Source organism: Oryctolagus cuniculus, chromosome 2, assembly GCF_051225735.1.
Source record: "Oryctolagus cuniculus isolate XC-2025 breed Fujian yellow rabbit chromosome 2, ASM5122573v1, whole genome shotgun sequence".
Lineage (NCBI taxonomy): Eukaryota > Metazoa > Chordata > Mammalia > Lagomorpha > Leporidae > Oryctolagus > Oryctolagus cuniculus.
In genome coordinates, this window is record NC_142868.1 from 70,668,861 (window position 1) to 70,693,872 (window position 25,012).

General features: G+C 38.3%; 1 protein-coding gene across 2 annotated transcripts in view; it reads right to left on the bottom strand.

Moving 5' to 3' along the window:
* Nucleotides 1–25,012, bottom strand: part of MTNR1A (melatonin receptor 1A) — a 167,247-nt gene that overhangs the window by 139,570 nt on the left and 2,665 nt on the right. Inside the window, exon 2 of one of the 2 annotated variants that reach the window (XM_051833612.3) lies at nucleotides 5,519–8,367. The exons of the other annotated variant lie outside the window; for it this stretch is intronic. Coding sequence (XP_051689572.2) covers nucleotides 7,499–8,367 — 869 coding nt within the window. The 3' untranslated portion in view covers nucleotides 5,519–7,498. Of the gene's footprint in view, nucleotides 1–5,518; nucleotides 8,368–25,012 lie in introns of those variants that run through there. 2 annotated transcript variants of the gene reach the window in all.

Consider the following 25,012-nt stretch of genomic DNA (forward strand, 5'->3'; position numbering starts at 1 on the left):
GGTCTGTAAATGAGGGGATTTTACAGAAGATGTTCTCTAAATCTCCTTCAACAATTCTATGACCTGGTCATCCACAGGTCAACAGGCTATTTTTCACAAAGAGGCTGCAAGATTTAAAGGATTCCATCTGATGCATGGAAACTGACCAGAAATAATGTTCTCTGAAAAAAGATATTATAATAGAAACACATTTATGAAGTGGTGCAACAAATCTGTATTTGAGATAGAATATAGCTTGTTGGTTACACATATCAAAATGGGTAAAACAATGTTCAATGAAATTCAATTCCCTTCTAAGATGGATAAGGATATATGAATATATGTGGCATATATCATATAACATTCACTATATATGAATGCATATGAATTACTGAATGACTTAAATTCTGCAGAGAAAAATGCCAAAGCCAGTGACAAGACAGGTTTCCTGTCCATAAACAGATACATATCTTAAGTAATTATAGGACTGGCACTGCGGCTCAATAGGCTAATCCTCCACCTAGCGGCACCAGCACACCAGGTTCTAGTCCCCGTAGGGGCGCCAGATTCTGTCCCGGTTGCCCCTCTTCCAGGCCAGCTGTCTACTGTGGCCCGGGAAGGCCGTGGAGGATAGCCCAAGTGCTTGGGCCCTGCACCCCATGGGAGACCAGGAGAAGCACCTGGCTCCTGCCTTTGGATCAGCGCGGTGCGCTGGCTGCAGCGCGCCAGCCATGGCGGCCATTGGAGGATGAACCAACGGCAAAAGGAAGACCTTTCTCTCTGTCTCTCTCTCTCTCACTATCCAATCTGCCTGTCAAAAAAAAATAATAATAATAACACATATCTTAAGTAATTATAAAACCGCCCTTCATTCTTAACCAACTTTTAATTCTCAAAAACCAACGGGAAAACCAAATGCATATGTTGAAAATAATGACAGGAGGCCGGCGCCAAGGCTCAATAGGCTAATCCTCTACCTGTGGCGCCAGCACACTGGGTTCTAGTCCTGGTCGGGGCACCAGATTCTGTCCCGGTTGCCCCTCTTCCAGTCCAGCTCTCTGCTGTGGCCCAGGAAGGCAGTGGAGGATGGCCCAGGTGCTTGGGCCCTGTGCCCACATGGGAGACCAGGAGAAGCACCTGGCTCCTGGCTTCAGATCAGCGCAGTGCGCCGGCCACAGCACACCAGCCGCAGCGCACCAGCCGCAGCATCCATTGAGGGGTGAACCAACAGAAAAGAATAGACCTTTCTCTCTGTCTCTCTCTCTCAGTGTCTACTCTGTCAAAAAAGAAAAAAAATTAAAAAAAGAAAATAATGACAGGAAATCATATTCATATATAAGTAAAATTTTAATTAATAAAATATGCATCCAAAGACCCCACCTAAGTTCTTCCTTGATAGTAACAAAGTATAGATATGGGTAAAAAGAAGTAGAAACATGCAAGAATACACAAGCCATATTCTCAAAATTATAAAATTAAACTGTCTCATAAAAACAACCTTTCTAGGCTGTTATTCAAATTTCTACCAGACTGCAAGAAAATAATGACAAGTCTAAAACAATGTCAGAACTGAGGTCAAGATCCTAAATTAATTATTTTGAATCATCTAAACATTTTCTAAGCAAACATATACACTCTGGATCAACAGTTACAGAAATAGGAAGATACGTATTTCTACCTCTGGTTATCAGAACACAGAAATGTGTCTTCATAATCAGAGTACTGTTCCCAGGAAAATAGTATTGTTTCATTATTATTAATAACATGTAAAATATTTTACTTTTCAAAATTGTAGAATCTGTTCATTTCTCCTAAGATCATTGTCATTAAAGTAAAACAAAAGGCAGCTGCTTGACTAAAACACACAATATGTATAGACACACACACACACACACACACACACACACAACCATCAACAAACACTTCTTTTGCTAAACTCTGTAATAGTAAAAAAAATTTTCTAAAAATTTGTTCTGGTTAAGATGGTTTTATTCCAGAGATTGAAAATATAATAATGTATCATTAAGGCTCATGATTCAAAAATTTTTAACTTCATAAATTCCATCATGATTGTTATTCTACAGTTAAATTTAAATGTTCTCTTATTCCTTTAAAACACTTAGCACCACCACCCTTCTAACCCAGCTAGGGCATGTTAACAACATTTCAAGGAACTCGATGGAGCTCAATCACAACCCTCTAGACATTACAATAACCAGATCATTCTCTTGGTACTCATTGAGTTGGGTGTTGAATTCTTACCCTATTTGTTATTGTTATACAAATGAATAATAGGACTTTGGTTAAATATCTCTCCCTTTTGGTCTTTTCCCATATTTTACATATCTAGTCAACATTAGATCTTTGGTTTTCTAAATAATTTTGGTAAAATAAGTACTCACTTATCAGTCACATAAATATTAAACACAACTAAAATCCCTTTTATTTATTAAATAATATTTAGTCAATACAATCATAGGATATTTCAAAACCCTGTAAGAAATATAGAATAGCTGGTGCTACCACTGCAGAAAATGTAGCACTTTTGTACTATACACAATAATTCTTTTCAAATGAGATTATTTTCAAACAAAAAAGTAAAAAATAAACTAAAAGGAAAGGTGGAAGAAAACCAGAAAATTATTTTTATAAAGAACTATTTAAAGAAGATTATGTTCAAGAAATTCCCAAATACAATAATTTAGTTATTTAATCTTACTTAAAATGTATTATATTCCAAATGTGCTTGCTTATTCATAGTGAAATACTTGGTTATGCATCAGAGGCAATCAAAAAATTGTACACCATATAACATTAACATTGAATGTCAATAAGTGACTACGCATTTAATATCTAAGATTATCTATCCATTCAAATTAGCTCCCAGAATACTTAAAATTAAATGGATATGTTGTTTTGTCAGAAAAAAATATCATGTTCATGATGCTAATGTTTTACACATACCCACGAATATTTGATAACATAATATGCAATAAGGCAAACTGAAATGATTCCTTCCCCCTCAATCTATAGTATTTATTGATACTATACCTTATATAATTAGGAAGCTTATATAATTATTAGGAAGCTTATATAATGCAGTATAGACAATATGTCCCAAGCTAATCTGTTCAACAGATAAAAGAAACACCGTATTTTTGCCTCTATGAGGCAAAAAAAAAAAAAGGAAAAGCTGATCACACAGGATTTTAATTTTCCCAAACAGCATATACTTGAAACTCCAGTGACAATATTCAAATGATTTATGTAAATTAGAATGGCCAAACTCTGTCTACTCCAACTGGTTATTAGTGTAGTACTTAAGTTATGGAATTTTGATGATCACATTTGATTCTAGCAATTGATTTTGAAAAGAACAATGATAGATGTTTGTCCTTAGTCCATATGCAATGGCCTTGTATGGATATCACTTGCCTAGTTTCAGATCCTGCCGACCGTTTTTGTTAAAGAGCGCTCCCCCACAGCTATTATTCACAGAACCTATTTTCATCCTCACAAAGCCTCCAGTCTAGGCTGTGAAATCCAAGCTTCAAATATTCATAAAATTTATAAATATGCCATTCAAAATAATTTTATTTCTTATATTGTCAACCCTCACATTACCACTAGTACTCCAACAGACAAAGAAGATTGGAAAAAATTATTCACACTGGTAAGTAACTCTGATAAAGAGGTTTACCTCAATAGGGGTTTCCAGTTGATGAACACAATATCTAGTGAGTTTCATGGAATGTTTTGGTTTCTTGAATAAGCACATCCCCAGCAGCACCACCAAGGTACTAACTTATGCTATGTAACAGTCAACAGAGTACAAAACAAATGTAATGTATATGTACAGAATTAACATTTGGATATCTGACTATTGTTTATAGCCCTTGTCTACACCCTTGGTGAACAGTGGTTTTTCTACTTACTACTTGTTGACTTCTGTATTTAGTGTAAATTTGTGTAGGAGGGATGGAGGGAGAGTTGGATAGGAAGTATTTATGTTCTTAAAACTGTATATATGAAATATGATGTTTGTTCACTTTTTATTAACAAAATTTTAAGAGTTAAAAAGAACAGTCATCTATTAATCTTGAAAGAGTTTTTCCTCCAAAGTAATTTGTAAACTGGAAATATGAGGTTGTACAACGATCACATATCCATGTTTTTCAGAGAAAAGTTTTTAACAACAGCACAGTGAAGAATCCAGAGATAATACCTTACATATTTATAAGTTTTCTACAGTGGGAGACAACTTGATTCATTATTTTGATTTTTATCAGCTTTTTCATTAGCAGTATTTTAAGCAGCCAGTATTCTCATAATGGTGAAAAGTTATTTCAAGATTTTAAAGTTATATACTGAATTTTCATGTAAGATACTCTACTTAGAGACCAGAATTGTAGCATACAGGGTGATGCCCCCTGTCATGCCAGCGTCTCATATGGGCGCTAGTTCAAGTATTGGCTGTACCACTTCTGACCCAGCTCCCTGCTGGTATGCCTGGGAGAGCAGATGAGGATGGTGAAAGTGCTTGGATCCTTGCCACCCAAGTAGGAGATCAGAAGGAAGATCCTGGATCCTGGCTTTGCCCATGTCCAGCCCCAGCAGTTGTGGCTATTTAGGGAGTGAACCACCAAATGCAGGATCTCTCTTTGTCTCTCCTTCTCTCTCTCTCTCTCTCTATATATATATATATATAGCTTTCAAATAAAATGAATATATCTTTGAAGAAAAAAAAAGATACTCTACTTAGCAGACATTTCTTTATTTGATAGGCAGATAGGCAGAGAGAGAGCCCGCCCATCCTCTAGTTCATTCCCAAATAATCACTCAGCTAGGGTAGGGCCAAGTCAAAGCAAGGAGCCATGAACTCTATCCAGATCTCCCACATGGATGTCAGAGATCCAAGTACTTGACACATTCCCTGCTACCTCCCAGAGGCACATTAGCAGTAAACTAGAATTAGGAGCAGAGTGGAGACTTGAACGCAGGTACTCTGATATGTGGGATGTGGGTATCCTAAGCAGCATCATAACCACCATGGCAAATGCCTGTCCCCTCTCAAATTTTTAAAGTGCACAATATTTTTGTTATTTTTGTTGATGTATTATTCAAATACAAATATAATACAATATATAAATTAAGAAATGAAATTTCATAAACAAAGGAATCATATTATATAAAATTAACAACACAACTGTCTAGCACAAGCATCATGAAGAGTATAACACCAATTTTAAAAAGAATTCTATTGAACACGATTATCATATTCAGATAATCTTTAATTCTATTGAACATGATTATCATATTCAGATAATCTTTGAGTCATCTGAAATTTGGAACATAGCTTAAGTACTATTTTTATCGTTTAAAATTGATTTTATAAGAAACTAGAATTTGTACACATATAAGACTTATGAGGTAAAGTTTTAGAGATACCTTAGACACACACACACACACACACCCTCACCAATGGCAATCATCATCATATTTCCCAAATATGCTTATGAAAAGAATCAGAAGATTAATCTTATAAAAATATCCAGATACTTTTTGCCTTATATATATATGATACTACAAAAAGATCATAGAAATTCAAATTGTGAAAAAAAATTGCATGGATTTCAAAAAATTTTTGCACCCAAGTCAACTTATTTTCAAATTCTATTTTTCCAAGAACATTTGAAGTCCCATCATATAATCACAAGTCATCAACTTTTTGTGGTATGTGACAGTCCCGTTTGTTTCTTTAAAATACAAGGAAACATGGTTGTACCTTGCAACAAAGCACTTCGTGTAACACCTCTTACTCTTGTCCCAAATAGCCATGGAGATAAGTTATAGCCAAAATATATGAAACCATAGTTTTGCCATTTGTTATTTTCTTCTCCTAGATCTTCAATGCTATTGAGGCAATCAAATACTGAAATGAATTATTGAAGAATATTATACTAAGATAGCTATAAAAGACAAAATACTGGCTTGGATTTACTTGATCAACTAGAAAATCAATCTAGAGGGATCAGCACTGTGCCGCAGCAGATTAAAGCCCTGGCCTGAAGCACGGGCATTCTATATGGGTGCCAGTTCTAGTCCCAGCTGCTCCTCTTCTGATTCAGCTCTCCGCTGTGGCCTGGGAAAGCAGTAGAAAGATGGGCCAAGTCCTTGGGCCCCTGCACCTGTATGGGAGACCTGGAAGAAGCTCCTGACTCCTGGCTTCAGATCAGCTCAGCTCTGGCTGTTGTGGCCATCTGGGGAGTGAACCAGTGGATGGAGGACCTCTCTCTCTGTCTCTACCTCTCCCTGTAACTTTTTCAAATAAAATAAATCTTTAAAAAAAAGAAAATCAATCTAGAATACATTTAGCACTATAACCAAAAGCATATACCTCCTTAATACTTTGTCATTTAAAACATTTATTTATATTGCTTTCATTTAATTTAAAAGAGAGAGATAGTGAGATAGTTCCTATCTGTTGATTCACTCCACAAATGCCTGCAATATCCAGGGCAGAGTAGGGCTAAAGACAGGAACCCAGAACTCAATCTAGGTTTACTATGTGTGTGGTAAATACCCAAGAACTTGAGCCATCAACTGCTGCCTCCCAGGGTTTGCATTAGCATTCAGCTGAATTGGAAGCAAAGGAGCCAGGACTCCTACCAGGCTCTCTAATGAGGGATGCTGGCATTCCAAGTGGTATCTTAACTGCCTAGTGAAACATCCACCCCCTTTGTCATATTTAAATGAATTGGTTAGAAAATGTAATGAGTCAGTGGGCATCAATTCAACAGAGCTGATCAGTGATATAAAATAATATTGAGCTAAGTACCTAATAAAGTCATATAAAATTTTATACATAACTATTGGCTATTGCTTTAAGAAATTATGGTAATTGATATCTGAATAAAGCTCTGTTGTGTATTTAGTTCTTTATCAGATTGAATGTGCAGTACATAACACTGAACAGTAAACACTCATGATTATGATATACCTACTACCCAATGCTAATACTGCAAATTGGAAAGTTACTGGTTGTGGCTGTGGTTGTTCCTGTTGTTGTCATATACTGATTTATTTTCAGCCTTGAACTATGTGATAAGTCACTCATCTCTCTTCCCTTTTTGTTCCATTTGCTCATTTATAAATAAAATTTTCTATTTATTTTCCTACTAGAAATCTTCGAAAAGTGTGTGGGAAGGATGCAACTGTTACTCCTGTGGCATTCATTTACTGTAAAAGAAAACCTTGACACTCATAAACAACAGTTGAATGCTTTCAGCATTTTACTTTAACCCCTTGTCCCTGACACATGTCTAATTAACATATACATTTCTATATGTTCTGCACTTCTCTCAATAAGTAGAATTACTTGTTCACAAACTCATCATACATTAGCTCAGAAACCACAGAGGCAACCCTTAAAGAGCATAGAATCTCCTCAAGCACTGATTTTCTAGACACATATCAAGAGAAAAGCCAACATGAAGTTTGCCAATAATGCTTTACAATCTTAAACAGAGTCCACTTTCATTAAATTATTGTTGGTCACTAATGGAGAGGGTTTGCATTTAATCCTATCTACTACATCATTAGAACTGTCCACAAAGAACATCCTTGCTGTACACATTGAGATTATAATTCTTCTATATTCCTCCCGGAAATTCTGGTTCAGTAGTCCATATATGATTGCATTGAGACAGCTGTTGAAATATGCCATGTAATAACTAGCCACAAACAGCCACTCTGGGATTCTGGGTACCATGCTGACAGGGTCTGAGGCCACTGCAAGACCAATGAAGTTTAGAGGAGCCCAGCAAATGGCAAAAAGTACAAAGACCACAAACATGGTGATGAAATTCCTGAAGTCCTGTGGTTTCAGTTTGGGTTTGTTGTCAGGCTTCACTCTCCGTCTGACCTGAAGCACGAGGATCCAAATTCTCAAGTAACAGAAGATGACAATGAGCATTGGAATGATGAAATGGAAAACCACCACAGCTATCGTGTACGCTGAACTGACAGATTGTGAGAAGGTACAGGAATAGACCCTTGGATCATATTGCAGGGTTCCAGTATGCAGGTTGGGCATGACTGCCACAAGCGTCAACATCCATATCAGGAACACATAGCAGAGGGAATTCTTGTTACTGTACAGCTTGTCATACTTGAGACTGTGGCAGATGTAGCAGTAGCGGTTAATGGCAATCCCAGTGATATTGAATATTGATCCAATGACACTCAAGCCCATCAGGAAGCCACTAATTTGGCAGTGTAGATATCCCAGGTTCCATCCGTTATTAAATATAGATATCAGCACCAAGGGGTATGGATAAACAGCCACCACTAGGTCTGCAACTGCTAGGCTCACCACAAATATATTTCCTAAAAGAGAGAGGTTTATAAAACACAAGTTAATGCCAGTTTTACATGTACTGCATGGGTTTTCTTTCATAGATATTAGTCAAAGTGCTGTTCCAACAACTTGAACAACCTGACATCACAGCTATTTCTCCATTATCAACGAAGTGGAGGCCATTTTCAGCAGGAAGTAAGCCCATTGCTCCTCTTGTCCAATCAAGTCCACTGTTCACAAGTTTCTGCATGCCAAGAATAGGACATACGCCACGTTCAAAATTATTGCCTTTTGAATTTGTTGGTTTCTTGTCTTTTAAGAAGCCCTGAGTCCGTTATATTTATAATATATTGTTTGTTCCAGAACTTTCTACGTTACCTGAGAAATGTCATCTCATGTTATCTCTCAAGTCAGCAAATGACTTCCTTAAGTTCCAGGTCTTCTTTCCCTCTCCAGTTCTTTAACTGTTCTAAAATTAGCCTCAGTCTTGTAATGTTGGACAGCACTGGATCCTTGTCCAAAGCATAAGAATCAAGAGAAAAAGGCTCTATCATCAGCTGCCTGGATTAGAACATTGTTTTCGCCTCTTACCATCTATCTAACTGAGCAGTTCCTTCAGTTTGCCAAGCTTCGGTTTCCTTTCCAATAAGATGGAGACAATGACATATTCTAGGTTGTGATAAGCATTAAATAATGCAATCTATGTCAAGTACTAAACACAATGTCTTATGCCATAAATATTGCTTATATTCTACAACTGTCTTACCTCAAGCCAAAGGAAATGGAAAAATTCTCTTAGCTTTTATAAAGAATTTAAGGTACAAAAATTAAACCCTAAATACTATAAGTGATGATATCCTATATTAATAACTCAGTACATTTTTAAAGTATAGCAAAAAAAATCTTCAGTAGAATTTTTGAGATGCTCTGCAAATACTCCCTTTCCTTTCAAAACTCCATTATCTTCTATTCCTGTTGCATCCAATGGACCCTCACTCCAGATTTTATAATTTTATTTATTCTCCCACATCCATTGTGAACAATGCCTTTGTTTATTTTCCCAAAAAAGTGCCTCCTACCTTAAAAGGCCTAAATCACTTTATTTATATCACCTTTAATTTAAGCTAACAAATTCTGTTCAATAGAAATTTATTTAATGCATATAATAGGTGCTGGGAAATAGGAATGAACAGACAGGAAAACTTAGGGAAATGAACTAAATTAGAACAGAGCTAAGAAGCATATATACAGGATACAAGGAAATTAGAAGGGAGTGATACAAACTAGGGTGGGAAAGCACATTCCACACAGACTGAAACGTGTCCTGCCTTCTAAACTTGTCTCTCCTATATTCCTAGACTATAGCCCCCTCAGAAGGAGTCTTCCTCAAATTTGTATCCTCTTTACTACCGTTTGATCATATGCTTGATGCAGTAAACTGAAATTGTTACCTTCTAATATTTGAAATAAAATAGCCCTTTTTGTATTTGAAGTTTCTATTTGATTAACTTTACTACAAGATTTTTTTTCAAAGAAACAAAGTAAAATAGCACACAGAACAAAAGAAAGGCAAAGTTTGTAACATTTAAGTTGAAATTTCAGATAAACTGTTATAAAAGCAGTCTTTAAAATAGGATGATTATTCCAAATTAAGTTATAAAGGCAAATTACTTTTTCCCACAGATCAGTCTCAATGACCAATGAAATATTTAAGTTCCAAAGTCAATATATATTCATATTTTAACTCAAAATGTTTAATTCTTTAAAATATTTGTAATACATGAAATTCTGCAACAAGTTAAAAAATCATTAAAATAGTATATTTTTATCCAGAGTGTCACAAAGACAAACTGGTCTAATAGGGATTTATTATTAAGAGTTTAAAAATCCAGAAATGATGTGATAACTTTCTTTCATGACTTTAATCCTCTGTTCCATTTATTTTTACAATAATTATGCTTCATTACTTTTCTAGTAATTACATTAATTAAATAATTAGTTTAAATTTATTTTAATTAATCCAATTTTACAAATGTTTGGAGAAAAAAATAAGCCACAGACTCTATGCACATGTGACTGCCAGTCAGCTCAACTCAAAGCCTTATTACAGCTGTGCAAATGTGTATGGAGTGTGTGTGTTGGGGGAGTAGGGAGGAGGAGAAAGAAAATTCTTTTTCATCCACTAAGTAAAAATGATTAAATCATTTCATCACAATTATGCACATTGTAAGGTCATCTATTCCATTCTCAGCCCTGCAACTTCAGAGTGATTAATGATCTGTCCATTTTTTTACAGAAATCCAAGACTCTATCCAACTAGCATAATAATGCATTTGAAATTTAAAATAACATCTGGGCTGGCGCCGCGGCTCACTAGGTTAATCCTCCGCCTAGCGGCGCCGGCACACCAGGTTCTAGTCCCGGTCGGGGCACCGGATTCTGTCCCGGTTGCCCCTCTTCCAGGCCAGCCCTCCGCTGTGGCCAGGGAGTGCAGTGGAGGATGGCCCAGGTGCTTGGGCCCTGCACCCCATGGGAGACCAGGAAAAGCACCTGGCTCCTGGCTCCTGCCATCGGATCAGCGCGGTGCGCCGGCCGCAGCGCGCCGGCCGCGGCGGCCATTGGAGGGTGAACCAACGGCAAAGGAAGATCTTTCTCTCTGTCTCTCTCTCACTGTCCACTCTGCCTGTCAAAAAAAATAAAAAAATAAAAAAAAAATAACGTCTGCTCATGGCTAGCAATTTCTTTGTTGGATTTAGCTCCAATCCTTACTGTGGAAGAATCATAGGATCATAAAATACTAAGCTTGAAAGGTATATTCTTCAGTGATCACTAATTTTAGAGATGAGGGAAACAGAAATATGGACTTAAATTGGTTGAAGTCATAAAACAAGTTAGTGAAAGAGCCAAAACTACAAGAATATTCATTATTTACTAGTTTTGCTCAGTGCACTTTCCTAAAAATTCACATGCTCTTAACAAACATGAGGTCCAACATTGAGCCCTCTGGCCAGGCCTGACTTACAGTCTCTTCTGCTATAATTCTACAAAAGCATCTTAGAACTACAAAATTATAAAGAGATAATGGAGATAAGGAAAACCCTATAGACGACACTATAATAGCAACAAGAAAAAACACTGAGTGGTCCCCTATGACTAAAGAAACAGACTATAAACGGCAAAGTAAATATTTGTTTCGATGAACAAACTCTTAATCTGGAATTAAAACACTGCATAATAAGAATAAAACTAAGAAGTTTCCTTGTCTAAATTGCCTCTCTCAGATTTAACTTGTGAGTTCCTTGTGGAAATGCTTGAACTAAGACAGTATTATCTTTCTGCTTACTACCATTATTTCTCTATTTCTTAGCATTTCCCCTCAGACCCAGGAACTGAATTCCATGAGACCTATGGCTGTCTTAGATTTCGTCCTCACCCCCATCCTCACCTCTAACTTTGATACCACAGCCATAGAGTCTGGCCTGAGTGAGTCTAGTTCACGCTCCTGGGTTCCAGTCCTTCATCCCATTGTTCTGATTTTCCTTTTGCTGCCTCTTAATGTCCATCTTTAATCCTCAATTATCTCCTCTGGAAACTTTATCCTCCTGCACCAGATACAGAAGCAACAGCCTCAAATAAACCATTGGAACAGCTTCCACAACTGCCCTAGTGATTTTGCTTCTTGGATTGACTGAACTGCTATACAGAATTTGATACTAAAAGTGGGCCACTGAGATGGTTTCTCTATACTGTTTTTGGGTTATCTGCAATTGGTTCTGTAATAAGACTCAATTTAACACATTAACAATCCTGTTTCCATCAGCAAAGGCAACACTAAGAGTTCATGGCATGCAGTGGTGAAAGTTACTTAAATTGTTCCTGGCATTGCTTCATAAGGTGAACAACAATTTGCTATATTCATCCCTTCTACCACTAAGAAAAAATATATATATACACTTATCACTAAGAAAAAAATATATATATATCGAACATTGACATATTCCACCAACTTATTTACCAAGTAATCCATAAAGCTGTTGATTAGGAGTGGATCCCACACCAAGAAAGCCAATCCACCCCTTGACCTATCTGATCCAACTGCTATGGTCTAAAGGTATCCCCACCAAATTCAGATGCTGGGACTTAATCACTAATGTGATAGAACAGAGGTAAGACACTTAGGAAGTGATTAAGTTTCTTATTTAGCTCACAGTTCTGGAAGTTCAAGACCAGGCATATGCTGGGCTCAGGTGACAGCCTTGTGGAAGATGGCATCACATTATCAGTAACACATGTGGAAAAGGTCACATGGCTAGACAGGGAGCAAGAAACCAGAAAGGTACCAGCTAGGTTTATTGTTTTTATATCAATCAACTGTTGGGGGTGTTAACCCACTCTGAGCAGAGTAGACTATTCCCATGAGACAGCATTCATGAGGTAGAGCCCTGATAATTACCCTCCACTAAGCCCCATTTCTTAAAGGTTCTACAACCACACTGGGGTCTAAGCCTGCAGCACTGAAATTCTGAAGGATAAACCACAGCCAAACCATAGCTGGTATTATTCCCCAGAAGGCATTGTGTGCTCTAAAGCAGTGACTAATATATAGGGTTGTTTATTCACGGCCAGGATTCAGATTTCAGTAATCAGAAAATCAAGGGTGGAGATTGCAGTTGCTCCTCTCACAATTACCCTGGTGACACCCTAGCTAGGTGTTTGTTTCCTTTCCCCAGAACTTTAGGTTCTGCTGATCTAAAGTTTTAGTTACAAAGGAGAAATGCTTCTATCAAGAGATACATTAATGCTTTTGTTAAACTAGAAGATGAGAAAACCACCTGAACACATTCCAATGAGTCAATAGACAAAGAAGAGGGTTACCGTGCTGAATGGGTAATTAATCCTGATTATCAAGGGAGAGACTGGGTTGCTTTTACATAAGAGAAACAACAAAGTATATGTCTAGAACATAAGAAATCCCTAGATTGAATAGTACTCCCATGTCCTGTTATTAAAACTAATGGAAAACTAAAATAACCCAATATAGGCAGGAATGCCAAACTTCCAGTGTTTTAAACTTTTGAGCCATCTGCACAGCTTAGGGACCATGATGAGTGGAGGAAAGATGGGTTTGGGACTAAAAAACATAGCCATAGAGGTCAGCATTGTGGCATAGCAGGTAAAGCCCTGGCCTGTGATGCTGGCATCCCATATGGATACTTGTATAGAGAGAGGGAATAAGTTGCCAAGAGGTGGACTTGTTGAACTTGTATCAACTTTAGCTAAACCAAAACTATGTTCCCCACAAATCCCTTCCATACAATTCATGGATCAGCATGGTTCACAAAAGAATTTTGTGTAAGATCTAAGATCTTATTTATTTTTTTTTTTACACTCAGAAGGTCCAAGCAGGGCATGAGGCATTGTGGCAGCTCCATTCTTTTTAGTACACTGCCAAAGCAAGCACATGCAGCTCCATTCTTAACTAGTGAAAGGCTTAGCTACTTGAGACTATAACAATTTCCTATCCTGGATCACATTATCTTTTACCAGTCATTTTTTTGCTTTTTAAAAATCCCACACTCTCTAAGCCTCAGGCTGACTTGCATTTGAAAGAGTACTTCCACTCTGCTTTTATGTGAATTACACAGGAATCCTTCACCCTGTCTGACATTGTTTTTTGAGTTTAAAGTTTTCATAGCCCTCTTGTTCCTAATGTAATAATAATCATATCTATGAAATGATGAAGCAAGAATTAATTCCCTTCTGTGTGCTCTCTTCAAAATGCTGGCCTGGTCTCCTAGCTGCTCCTGCACACCTTCTGCCAATATCTATCCCAAGTGCCCTTTGCCATGATAGTGTACTTATTCCTGAAGTTTCTAAGAGTGCCAAGAGCCTCCATTTGCCTCTCAACTGCATCCTTCTCCAAAACCACCAACTTAAGTGGAGGATGAAAGATTAGTCTCCTCACCTCAAATAATGGCAAGTCTGTGGATGGATTTGTGCTTAGGAACCCAATTTATGGATCAGGCCAAGTCTAGGTTTCATCTGAGTCATTGCTTGAGTCTTCCCCTTGGGCACTAATCTGCTTTCCTCCTGTACTTAGCAAATTCCTCTCCCTCATTAAAGCTGGGGAATTAAATCTCTGCCTTAGGCTATGTTCCCAGGCAACCTAAATTAGGACCTTCAGCTCTGTAATAAGAAAAGGTGATGTTCTAAAGAGGACACTGGCTCCTTGGTTAAAAAAAAAAAAAAAAAAAGGGCAGGGGGACTGCCTACCATGCTATCTCACAGAAACCAACCAACCCATCAACCAGGCTGCTATTGGGAAGAAGTTACAGATTCTAAGTGCTTCCTGGCATTGCTGTTCAATCCTCTCAACCTTGCTGTATGAGGACATGCTTCCAACAGCAAAGCAACACGTCACTACACAGTTTTGCATAAGACCTGTGTCCTTCTAAGAGACTATGCCCAGGACTTTGGATATGAGTTTTACATTCTCACTCTGAGCCAATTCTGACACACAGTATGTGCTCAAGTGTGGTTTGCTACATGAATTAATGCACACTTAATTTTTAAACTAAACCTACACAAAAGCAGAAATTACTTTCTTTTTTTGCTGTGATCTACCAGCATGATGGTTTTTCTCAACAGGCCAATATTCATTCCTCCTTTCATTTCAGCCTGGGCTTTAACTGTGTGGAAAGCAAGATTAGAGACTTTCTGAATTATTATTATTAAGTAAGATTGAAAACAAACAAACAAAAATACTGTGCTTGAACTCTAGCATCAACGTGATAAAACACCAGCTTAGAAAAAAATACCTCAAATACACCTGGAAACATTTTATTTGCTTTATACACAAATCCATAGACTAAGATCTAGGAAGACAGGTTTAATGAAGAATCTATTTATAAATGTGACCTGTATTTCTTAAAATTCCATGTGTGTGAATGTTAATGGTACAGCAAGGCAAAGCTGGGATGTGGATGATGATTAAGGAATACTTATTGGCAGCACAAAGGAACGTGAGAGGCTTTCGTTCTGGACATGAAAGCACATGAGCTATGCCTTACCCTTAAAAGGATTCTGTTTTAGCAACTTGTCTTTTCAGATTACTAGAGACAGTGTGGACCAGAAGTTTAGAAACAAAACGCACCTGGATTCCAATCCTGGCTATGCTACTTGCTGAAAAGACCTTGGGTAAGTCATGGCTTTCCAGGGCTTCAGTCCCTTACTGTGAATCAGTCCCTTACTGTGATCTTGATTTCAAGATCACAAAGACCCTGTCGAGAAACTGAGTGTGTGGTACATATGTGGTTTTGGCTGAATATACGCTCCATGTGTCTCTCCTCTATGGGAGAAATGAAGTGTTCAGCTTCACAAAAGGCTTGGCCCTGGCCAGGAAGCCAGAGCCAGGAGGTTCCCCTAATCCTTGCAATCTTCCAGGGGTCTCTCCATGCAAACAAAGCTCCAGTACCTCCCCTTCCCTCTCTGGCTCTCAGCCTCTACCTCTGCTGTCAAGCTTTTAAACAAAGCTGGCCACAACACAGCTTCTATTTCCTTCCCAGCCACTTTACTGCACACTCCTGACTTCAATTCACATCATTTAAACTTTGCTCAACTTTCTACCTGGATTCCACTCAACATTGCTTGAACACCTCCATATTCTTTAGTGATGTTCTTGCTAATCCCTTATCTTCAACCTTTATCCTCCATAAAGTATCTCAAAAATAACACCCTGCTCATATAACACATTCTCCATAGAATAGTTCCATTCACTTCACCTGTCACCTAACACACTGTGGACACCATGCCCCACTCATATAACCCACTGTCCACAGCATATTTTAACACCCTATAAAATGTCATCTCCTATCTAGATAAAACACTGCCTACCCACACTCTGTCCACATCACACACTGCCCTGACAACACCCTGCTCAGGTAATTTCCTGCTCATTAATAGACTCTCCCATCTGAGCCCTCCTTTGCTGCCTGTCTCCCTGACCCTACTTGTGTTCCTAGCTCTCCCATCTTTCTGTATTTCACTGTGGCTCCAGTTATTCATCCTGCTTACTCTCGCTTTCTCTATATATATAATATATATATATAAATATAATAATCATATATAAATATAAACATATGAATATATTTATATATATATATTTTTTGTATGTTCCCTCTGAAAAATGGCCTCTGGAACCAGATATATTGAAGTAACAGCCTGGCACTGCCATTTTGGAGCACCTCAACAAGAGCATCCAGAAGTTTCTCATCTCCAGCATGACAAATTTACACTGAAGTCACTGCGATATCACAGAGAGGCCTCAGATTTCAGGTCAACTTGATTAGCCAACCTATTGAGAGGTGAAAAAATTACAGTGCTAATTGAGAAACTATCATTATGAAGAGGAGTAGATGATTCCCTGACACCAACGATACCATGCTGAGTTCTATGCAGGCACAAATGTGCTTAAAAACAAAAAATAATTACCTCTTTGATAGCCTAGAAGCTAAAGAAGTGTATGAATTTCATTTTTTGGAAAACAAAGAATTTCTGTTTTGCAACTTAAAAATATGTAGGAAAAGAAGAAAACTTAAGGCACCTAAGACTTTACTCTTAATGTTAAATACTCATTATTGTTTATAAAAGGTGCTAATAAAGAATAAATTCCAGAAACTCTACTGAGATTTAGAATAACTTCCAAGGCAAGTACTTTTCCAAGAATGTATTTTTAAAAGCAGAACCAACAAATGTCAGTAAGAACAAATAGCAGGAGTTTTAATCCAGGACTATTTTATCTTTGGTTAACTTTCAAGCTTGCCAAGAGAAAAATGACTCTGAAAGCTAACAAAACTAAACTCAATCTTATCCCTGATTAATTTAGTGTCCAAAACTGCGACCAGGAATACTTTCTTATGAGATGAATAGCTGGAGGAACTGAAGATTAGAACAATCATACATTTGGAAGTATGAAACTAATGTCCAAAGTTCCAGGGGATTCTAGTTGGCAAATTTGTAAAATGTCCTTCACAACCAGAGCAAAACAGTCATAATACCATAAACAATAGGTAAGCATGCAAGGAGGAGAAATTAAAACAGCTCTAAAAGTAAAAACATTGTTTGATTCAACAATTTCAAATGTTGTGGGAGAGCTTCAGGAAGAAAACAACAACAGTGCTAACAAGAAATCCATCGGATTGGAGATTGTATTAAGCATGAACCTTGTTGGCTTGAAGTCATATTCTATGTCTGCAATACCTTTTGAATGGTGGCTATGCTAGTTCAAGAAAGTTTTTGGAATGTCTAGGGCTGATTCACCTAAAACTTGGAAACAATTTGGATGTTGAAATAATCAGCCTTGGAATCTCAGACCTACTTGCTGTGGGGTGGTAATGGTTACTACAAAACAGACAAGTGTGTAATATTTGCATAGTGTCACAAATGACTACTAAATCCTAAACTTTCAACTTCTGGCTGCATTTGATTTCTATCATTTGTATTGTCTACTTTTTTTAACAAAAAGTACACTTAAAAGAAATGAACATTTAAAAATAAATACAGGGGGGCCAGTGCTGTGATGTAGTGAGTAAAGCCACCGCCTACAGTGCTGGCATCCCATATGGGCGCCAGTTCGAGTTCCCGCTGCTCCACTTCCAATCCAGCTCTCAACTATGGCCTGGAAAAGCAGTACATGATGGCCCAAGTCCTTGGGTCCCTCCACCCATGTGGGAGACCCAGAGGACGCTCCTGGCTCCTGGCACAGCCCCGGCCATTGTGGCCACCTGGAAAGTGAACCAACGGATGGAAAACCCTCTCTCTCTCTTTTTCTCTTTCCCTCTCTCTTTCACTTTCCCTCTCTCTCTCTCCCTCTCTCTAACTCTGCCTTTCAAATACATAAATACATACATACATACATACATACATACAGGGGCAAGGGTTTGCCTTGCAGTTAAAATGCTGATGGGGATGCCTGCATCCAATATCACAGCACCTGGTTTTGAGTCCCAGCTCTGCTCTGAATTCCAGCTGCCTGCTAATGTGCTCCCTTGGAGACAGCACGTGATGCCTCAAGTAGCTTAGTCTCTGCCTCTGTGAGAGACTCCGATTGAGTCCCTGGTTCTTGGCTGCAGCCTGGCCCAGCTCCAGCTGTTGCTGTCATTTGGGGAGTGAACCAATGAGTGGGACTTCTCTGTATATCTCTCCCTCTTTCTCAATTAAATGAAATACATTAAATTTGAAAAAGTGACATAAAACAATCTAGAAAGAGCTAGTTGTATAATATATTATATAGCTATAGAATACATAATATAATATTATCATTATTTATATAATACTTCAAAACTTCAAAAAGATAGATATGTGGATAGGTTGATGGATGGATGGATAGATTGATGAACTGAATCTAAGTTTATCTCCTCACCAAATATGTGAGATAATTAGTATTAACTCCTTTGGACAGATATAGAAAAAGAGGCTTAGAGAAGTTAAGTAACTAGATACAAAACACATTACAAATACAGATATTTCAGAAATAAGAGTCAACCTGGGTTTTCAAACTTTAATTCCTGTACTCTTTCCACTGTACAATATGGGCTTGTGTTCTGGACTGAGAAAAATTGATTAATTTTCTGTGAAATTTTGGGTTTTGTCTTCCTTATCTGCCTGAGGAGCTTGTCATATGGACAAATACAGAACAATACAGGAAAGTTCTCTGAAAACTGTGAATTGATCTGTGTGCATAAATACAAAGCACTAGACACTATAAAGAAGAAAAATGTTACTTTTCTTTTTTGTAAAAGACAGATATGAGGCCAACAGCTCTCTGGGACAAGTATAACACAAAGTGCTATCGCAACAGAGACATACTTTCATATTTCCAAGCTTAAAAATATTTCAAACACAAATTTATAAATAATTTTTTTAGTGTAGGATTGAAAACCTGATTCAGGAGTGGGCATTTCACTGAGCAGTTAAGATACCACTTGAGACACTCCCATCACAGAATGTCTGGTTTGAATCCCAGCTCCTCTGCATCTGATCCAGCTTCCTGCTAATGTCCACACTGGGAGGTAGCAGACGATGGCTCAAGTCCTTGGATCACTGCCACCCACATGGTAATGGTAGACCTGACTTGAGTTCTGAGCTCTTGGGGAATGAAGCAGTAGATGAAGATTTCTCTCTGTGTGTGTGTACGTGTGTGTGTGCACATGCGCATGTGTGCATGTGTGTCTGTGTATGTCTGCTTGCCTGACTTTCAATAAAAATTAAAGTACATAACTTTTATTAAATAATCTAATTCATGGTGGACATTTGGCATACTAGTTGAGACACCACTTAAAACACTTACATTCCATACTGGAATGCCTGGTTTTGACTCCTGGATCCATTCCTGATTCGAGCTTCCTGGTAATGCTCACTCTGGGAGTCAGAAGGTAATGGCTCAAGTACTTGGGTCCCTGCTAACCCACATGAGGGACCCAGATGGAGTTATAGTCTCTTTACTTCTACCTGGCCCCCACTCTAGCTGTTTTAGGCATTTGGGAAATGAACTAATGGACAGAAGGCTCGCGCTCGCTCATGCTCTCTCTCAAAATAAAATAAAAATTTAAAACCTAAACTACTTATAATTTTTTTTAATTTTAAAAATCTATTACTTAGTTTTATTTTATTTGAAGATCAAAGAAACAGAGAGATTGCCCACCCACTAGTTCATTTACCAAACGCCCACAAGAGCCAGGGCTGGGCCAGGCTGAAGTCAGGAGCCTGGAACTCAAACTGGGTCTCCAGATACTTTAGCCATCATTTCTACCTCACAGGATCTGCATTAGCAGGCAGCTGGAATTGACAGCAGAGCTGGGACTCAAACCCAGGCATTTGGTTATGCAGCATGTTAACTGTTGTATCAAATGTTCACTTCGAAACTACTTTTATTTGAATTGGAATGTTCACCAAAGATAGCTAGCAGTTTCTTCATAATCAATGATACATTAAACAATTAGAAGGATGCCAAGGCTTTACCTTGACAGGTTTAGATTTACAATGTAATGTTAAGACACCATACCACGGAACCAGAACTCTGGTAAAGCAGGTTACACTGCCACCTGTAGCACCAGCATCCCAAATGGGTGCCAGTTTGAGTTCTGGCTGCTCCACTTCCAATACAGCTCCCTGCTAATGTGCCTGGGAAAGTAGCAGAGGATGGACCAAGTGCTTGGACCCCTGCATCCATGTAGGAGACCCAGAAGAAGCTCATGATTCCTTGCTTTGGCCTGGTCCAACCTTGGCCATTGCAGCCATTTGGGGAGTAAACCAACAGATGGAAGATTCACATTTTCTTTCTCTCTGTCTCTCTGTCTCTCTGTCTCTCTCTCCTTCTCTGTAACTCTGCCTTTCAAATAAATAAATAAATCTTTAAAAAGACACATATCACACTGCTGACATCTGCCCCAAGTGCTCAGTTTCAGAAGTGAGATTTTTATTGCTGTTCTACCTACTTTATATCTGATGCCCGTGGGTATTAAGTACATCACAGCAAAGCATCACTTACAGTGAGAAGAGATTAGTATAAGAGGCAAAAATTAGGCTTTACAGAACAGTAAAAATTCCTGAAAGGATAAAAAATCCAAAAATACTGTTCAAAATGCACAATTTTTAAAGTTTTCTTTTGTGATTGGAGCAATGCATTGATACTTTGTTCTTGTTTGTAAAGATCCCAGACTGCACTGGTCTTCAAACCACCAGTAAACCATAATCACTTTTATGGCCTCAACACAGACATCTCAGATTGATGTTGTAGGGTGATTATTTCAGAACTGTTCACAGCATAGAGAAGAGTTTATTTTTTATTCCCCTTTAAACTCCTAAGTATGAGTGATGTGCTCAAAGTGTGTGAGCCTTGAGCCCTGCTATACTTTAGCTATGTATTGTTGCAAACAGAACAGCTGGGCTGGCCACCTGTTTAGGCTGTTCTTCTCAAGTGGTTACAGGTCTAGTTGCTCACCTTGGCCCTACCAAGGGCATGAAAGTTCCCTCACTCCGGAGACTGGGTCACTTTCACACAGCATTAGCTCATGCTGAGTATCTCCACTCGACTCACAAGAACCTGCATTATTTCTCAGGGTACCAATCCCTTACCTCTCAATCAGGAAATCCCACCAAAGGAGGCTTGAATTATTCTGTGTAGTTGGTAACCTCAGACTCTTCCTAGTAGAAAAACTACATGAAAATTTTTAAAACTTATAAACATTCCTTAGGAAGACAAGCAGGTAAACCAGATGTCATAAACATATAATTTTTGCTAGCAGAAATACACATGTGAGAATGGAATCAGATAATTTAGGACTAGTGAAGCACACATTTCTAAGGATACACTCCTAGATCTAGGATGCCTGTTATCATCACACATGTATGTTACTGTGTCCACGATCCTCCCCACTTCTAGGCAACTTCAAGCCTTATGACTTCCAACTCTGTCATGAATGTAATGACTTTAAAAATCAAAGCAATTGAGTTAGAACTGCTAAGAACCTCACAAGTCCTGCACAACACCATCATTTTTCTGAAGGGGAAAGCAGTCCAGAGAGACAAGGACCCATCTACAATCCCAGATCCACTCAACAAAATGTTCTGAAGACCAGAGTCTGGATTCATTCTGTCGACCAGCTCTTTTCCCACTTCCCTACAGTACTGGCTATGCTTGTCCCCAGCACAAGAGTACTCCACTTATGAGCACCTGCATAGATTTACACTTGTTTCCATTCTGTCCCTGATGAAGATTCCACCTTCATCTGTATTTGCCCTGAGCCCTCTCCTGACATCTCTGCAGCAGCATCTGGGGTTTCCTCCTGGTCTCTCTTACATTTATCACTCTGTCCCATCCTCACAAGCTCCTAAGAAGATGTGAACTCTGAAGCCAGAGTACATTAGGGTACTTCCATGACCTCCTGGGTTCCAGGTCACCCAGCAACTCCGAATATTATTTCTGCTACATTGTTCTGTATGATTTTTGGGTTAGAATAAGACCCACAACACCGTAAGATACCCTAAAAAATTTACAAATGAACTTCTGGAATATAACATGCTTGTAAACTCAATGCTGTCTTTTCTGCTGGTGTACAACAGACGAAAGTAGCAAGATACATTAAGTGTGATCTGTACTGAGACAGAATCCAATTATAGAGATTGAAACATATTGGAGGCCAATGAATAAGAAACAGACAGTGTGAGCAATGAAGAGAAAAATTAAGGGAAGAGAAGAAAGGAAGGGAAAGGGAAGACAGGGGAAAGAGGAGACAAAATCCGAATAATGGTGAACAGAACGGCCAAGGACCCAATCAAGTATCCATGAACTCAGTCTATTCACCATTCAGGGCGACTGGGGCCTCAGTATTGATTATAGATGATGAATGGGTCCAAGGGTAATGGATAAGGCAGTGCTTGAGCATTGGACATAAGCAACAAGTCGACCAAATATAGGCCATCATTTGCTCATGATTGGTAAGAGAAAAATCAAGTTAGTAGTCTTTAATTTCTCTTCAATCCCTCATGTATGTCATTATAACAACAGAAACTAGACTAAAATAATTACTGACAGTTTACCTTGCTGTCTGCCCAGATTAAAAATAAGAAACTGCTTTAAATGAATATCTTTCTGAAAGTACATTGAACCAGTCTTCTTACACAGAACACACTGTACATGACTGGACCTTTCTTTCCTTGATGCACTGGGGTCACAATTAATGAATAGATTTTTATACTCTGCCCTTTTTAAGAGCAGTTAATGGTGAGTAGGGTTATGCACTTTCTCACAGTGTAACTGCAACATGTTGTGCCTGTTCAGTTCTTCAGATCTGCTTTAAATGAGTCTATTTCAAACATGCAGTTGGTTTACCATGTGCTATTTTGCTAAGTGTGTCATCTTCCTTATAATTTCATGTTTACAATCTATATGGACCTAGACCCTAGCATCATAGTTTGGTGTAACTAAATTAGAACAAATTAGCTACAGTGAGAGCTTCCTAATGTCCATTTTTGGATCAATATCCTACAAAAATAAAGGTTAGATGGTCAGATAATTGAGGCAAGATATTATCATATTCTTGTTTTGTATCTTCTTCATTAAATGTTTTACTCAACCCTAATGTACACATGAAAAAGCATACAAATCATAAGTTTATAGCTCAATGGTTTGGAATAAACTGAAAGAAAAAAACCCACAATACAACATTACTTGCAGGGTAAGTTTTTGGTGCAGTAGTTAAGAGGCTGCTTGAGATCCCCGTGTCCCAACATCAGAGTGCCTGGATTCATGGCCTAGCTGTACTCCCCAGTCCAACTCCTTGTTAATGTATACACCCTGAGATGCAGCAGCGACAGCCCAGTACTTGCCCCTATCACTCATGTGGGAGACCCAGATTGAATTCTAGCACTGGCTGTTGTAGGCATTTGGGAAATGAACCAGTGGACAGGAGAACTCTCTCAGTTTCTGGTTTTCCAATAAATCAAATGCACAAATAAAAGCATTTAAAAAACACTATCTGCTTTAGCCTTTTCAAAGTATTTTATATGCATTAATTCACTGGATAATTAACAACAATATGATGAGGCTCAAAGATGAGGTTATTCCATATTTAACAAATGGAATGTGGAAAATGAAGTTTATGTAACTTAATTGCTTTCTCGAATCAGAACATAGATAGCAAGGATGTAATCCTGGTGTTCCCCTGAGGAATATTCCCATTAGGCCATGGAATGTCCTCAAAAGAAGCATTGCAGTAGGACCAGTTCTAACATCCCACTTTGAGCAAGAGCAGAACAAGCATTCCGCTAGCACCTAAGACCCTACTGGTTGTTTGGAGCCTGTGTCTGCTCTGATTGGCCAGTGCCCCATTAAGCAGGCTGTTAAACATTTTTAATTTCTTCTTCAGGAAGCCCAATGTGAACATATTCTCATGAGAGGAGGAGGAAGAATAACTAACTGAAATTAAATCAGAATTCCAAAAGAAAGTACTACTTCAAAGCTGAGTTGGCTGATCAAGTCCTCACCCTGACTGTTGATGAGCAACTTAATATGTTATCCCTCTTAGTATTTTTTTTTTTTGGTTGTTCTACTTAATACTTTTGGTTGAATACTGTAATCAACACACAATTCTTCTTAAATGCTGAAACTTAACTGAAAAGTGATCCCTGTTAAATATAAGAGTGGGAACAAGAGAGGGAAGAGATGTGCAATTCGGGACATGCTCATGCTGACTTACCTCAAACGGTAGAGTTAGAAACATACCAGGGGATTCTAATTCAATCCCATCGAGGTGGCATGTACCAATGCCATCTCACTAGTCCCAGTGATCAATTTCTGTTCACAATTGATCATAATGATAGGACTAAGAACCAAAGGGATCACAGAAATAAGAATAGTGTCTGCAAATACTAGCTGATGGAATCAAAAAGGGAGAGAACGATCCAACATGGGAAGTGAGATACACAGCAGACCCATAGAATGGCAGATGTCTTAAACAGCACTCTGGCCTCAGAATCAGCCCTTAAGGCATGCGGATCCGGCTGAAATGCTCATGAGACTATTTCAGGCATGGAAAGCCAAGACACTCTGGGGGAAAAAAAAAAAACCTAAATGAAAGATCTCCACGAGTGAGATCCCAGTGGAAAGAACGGGTC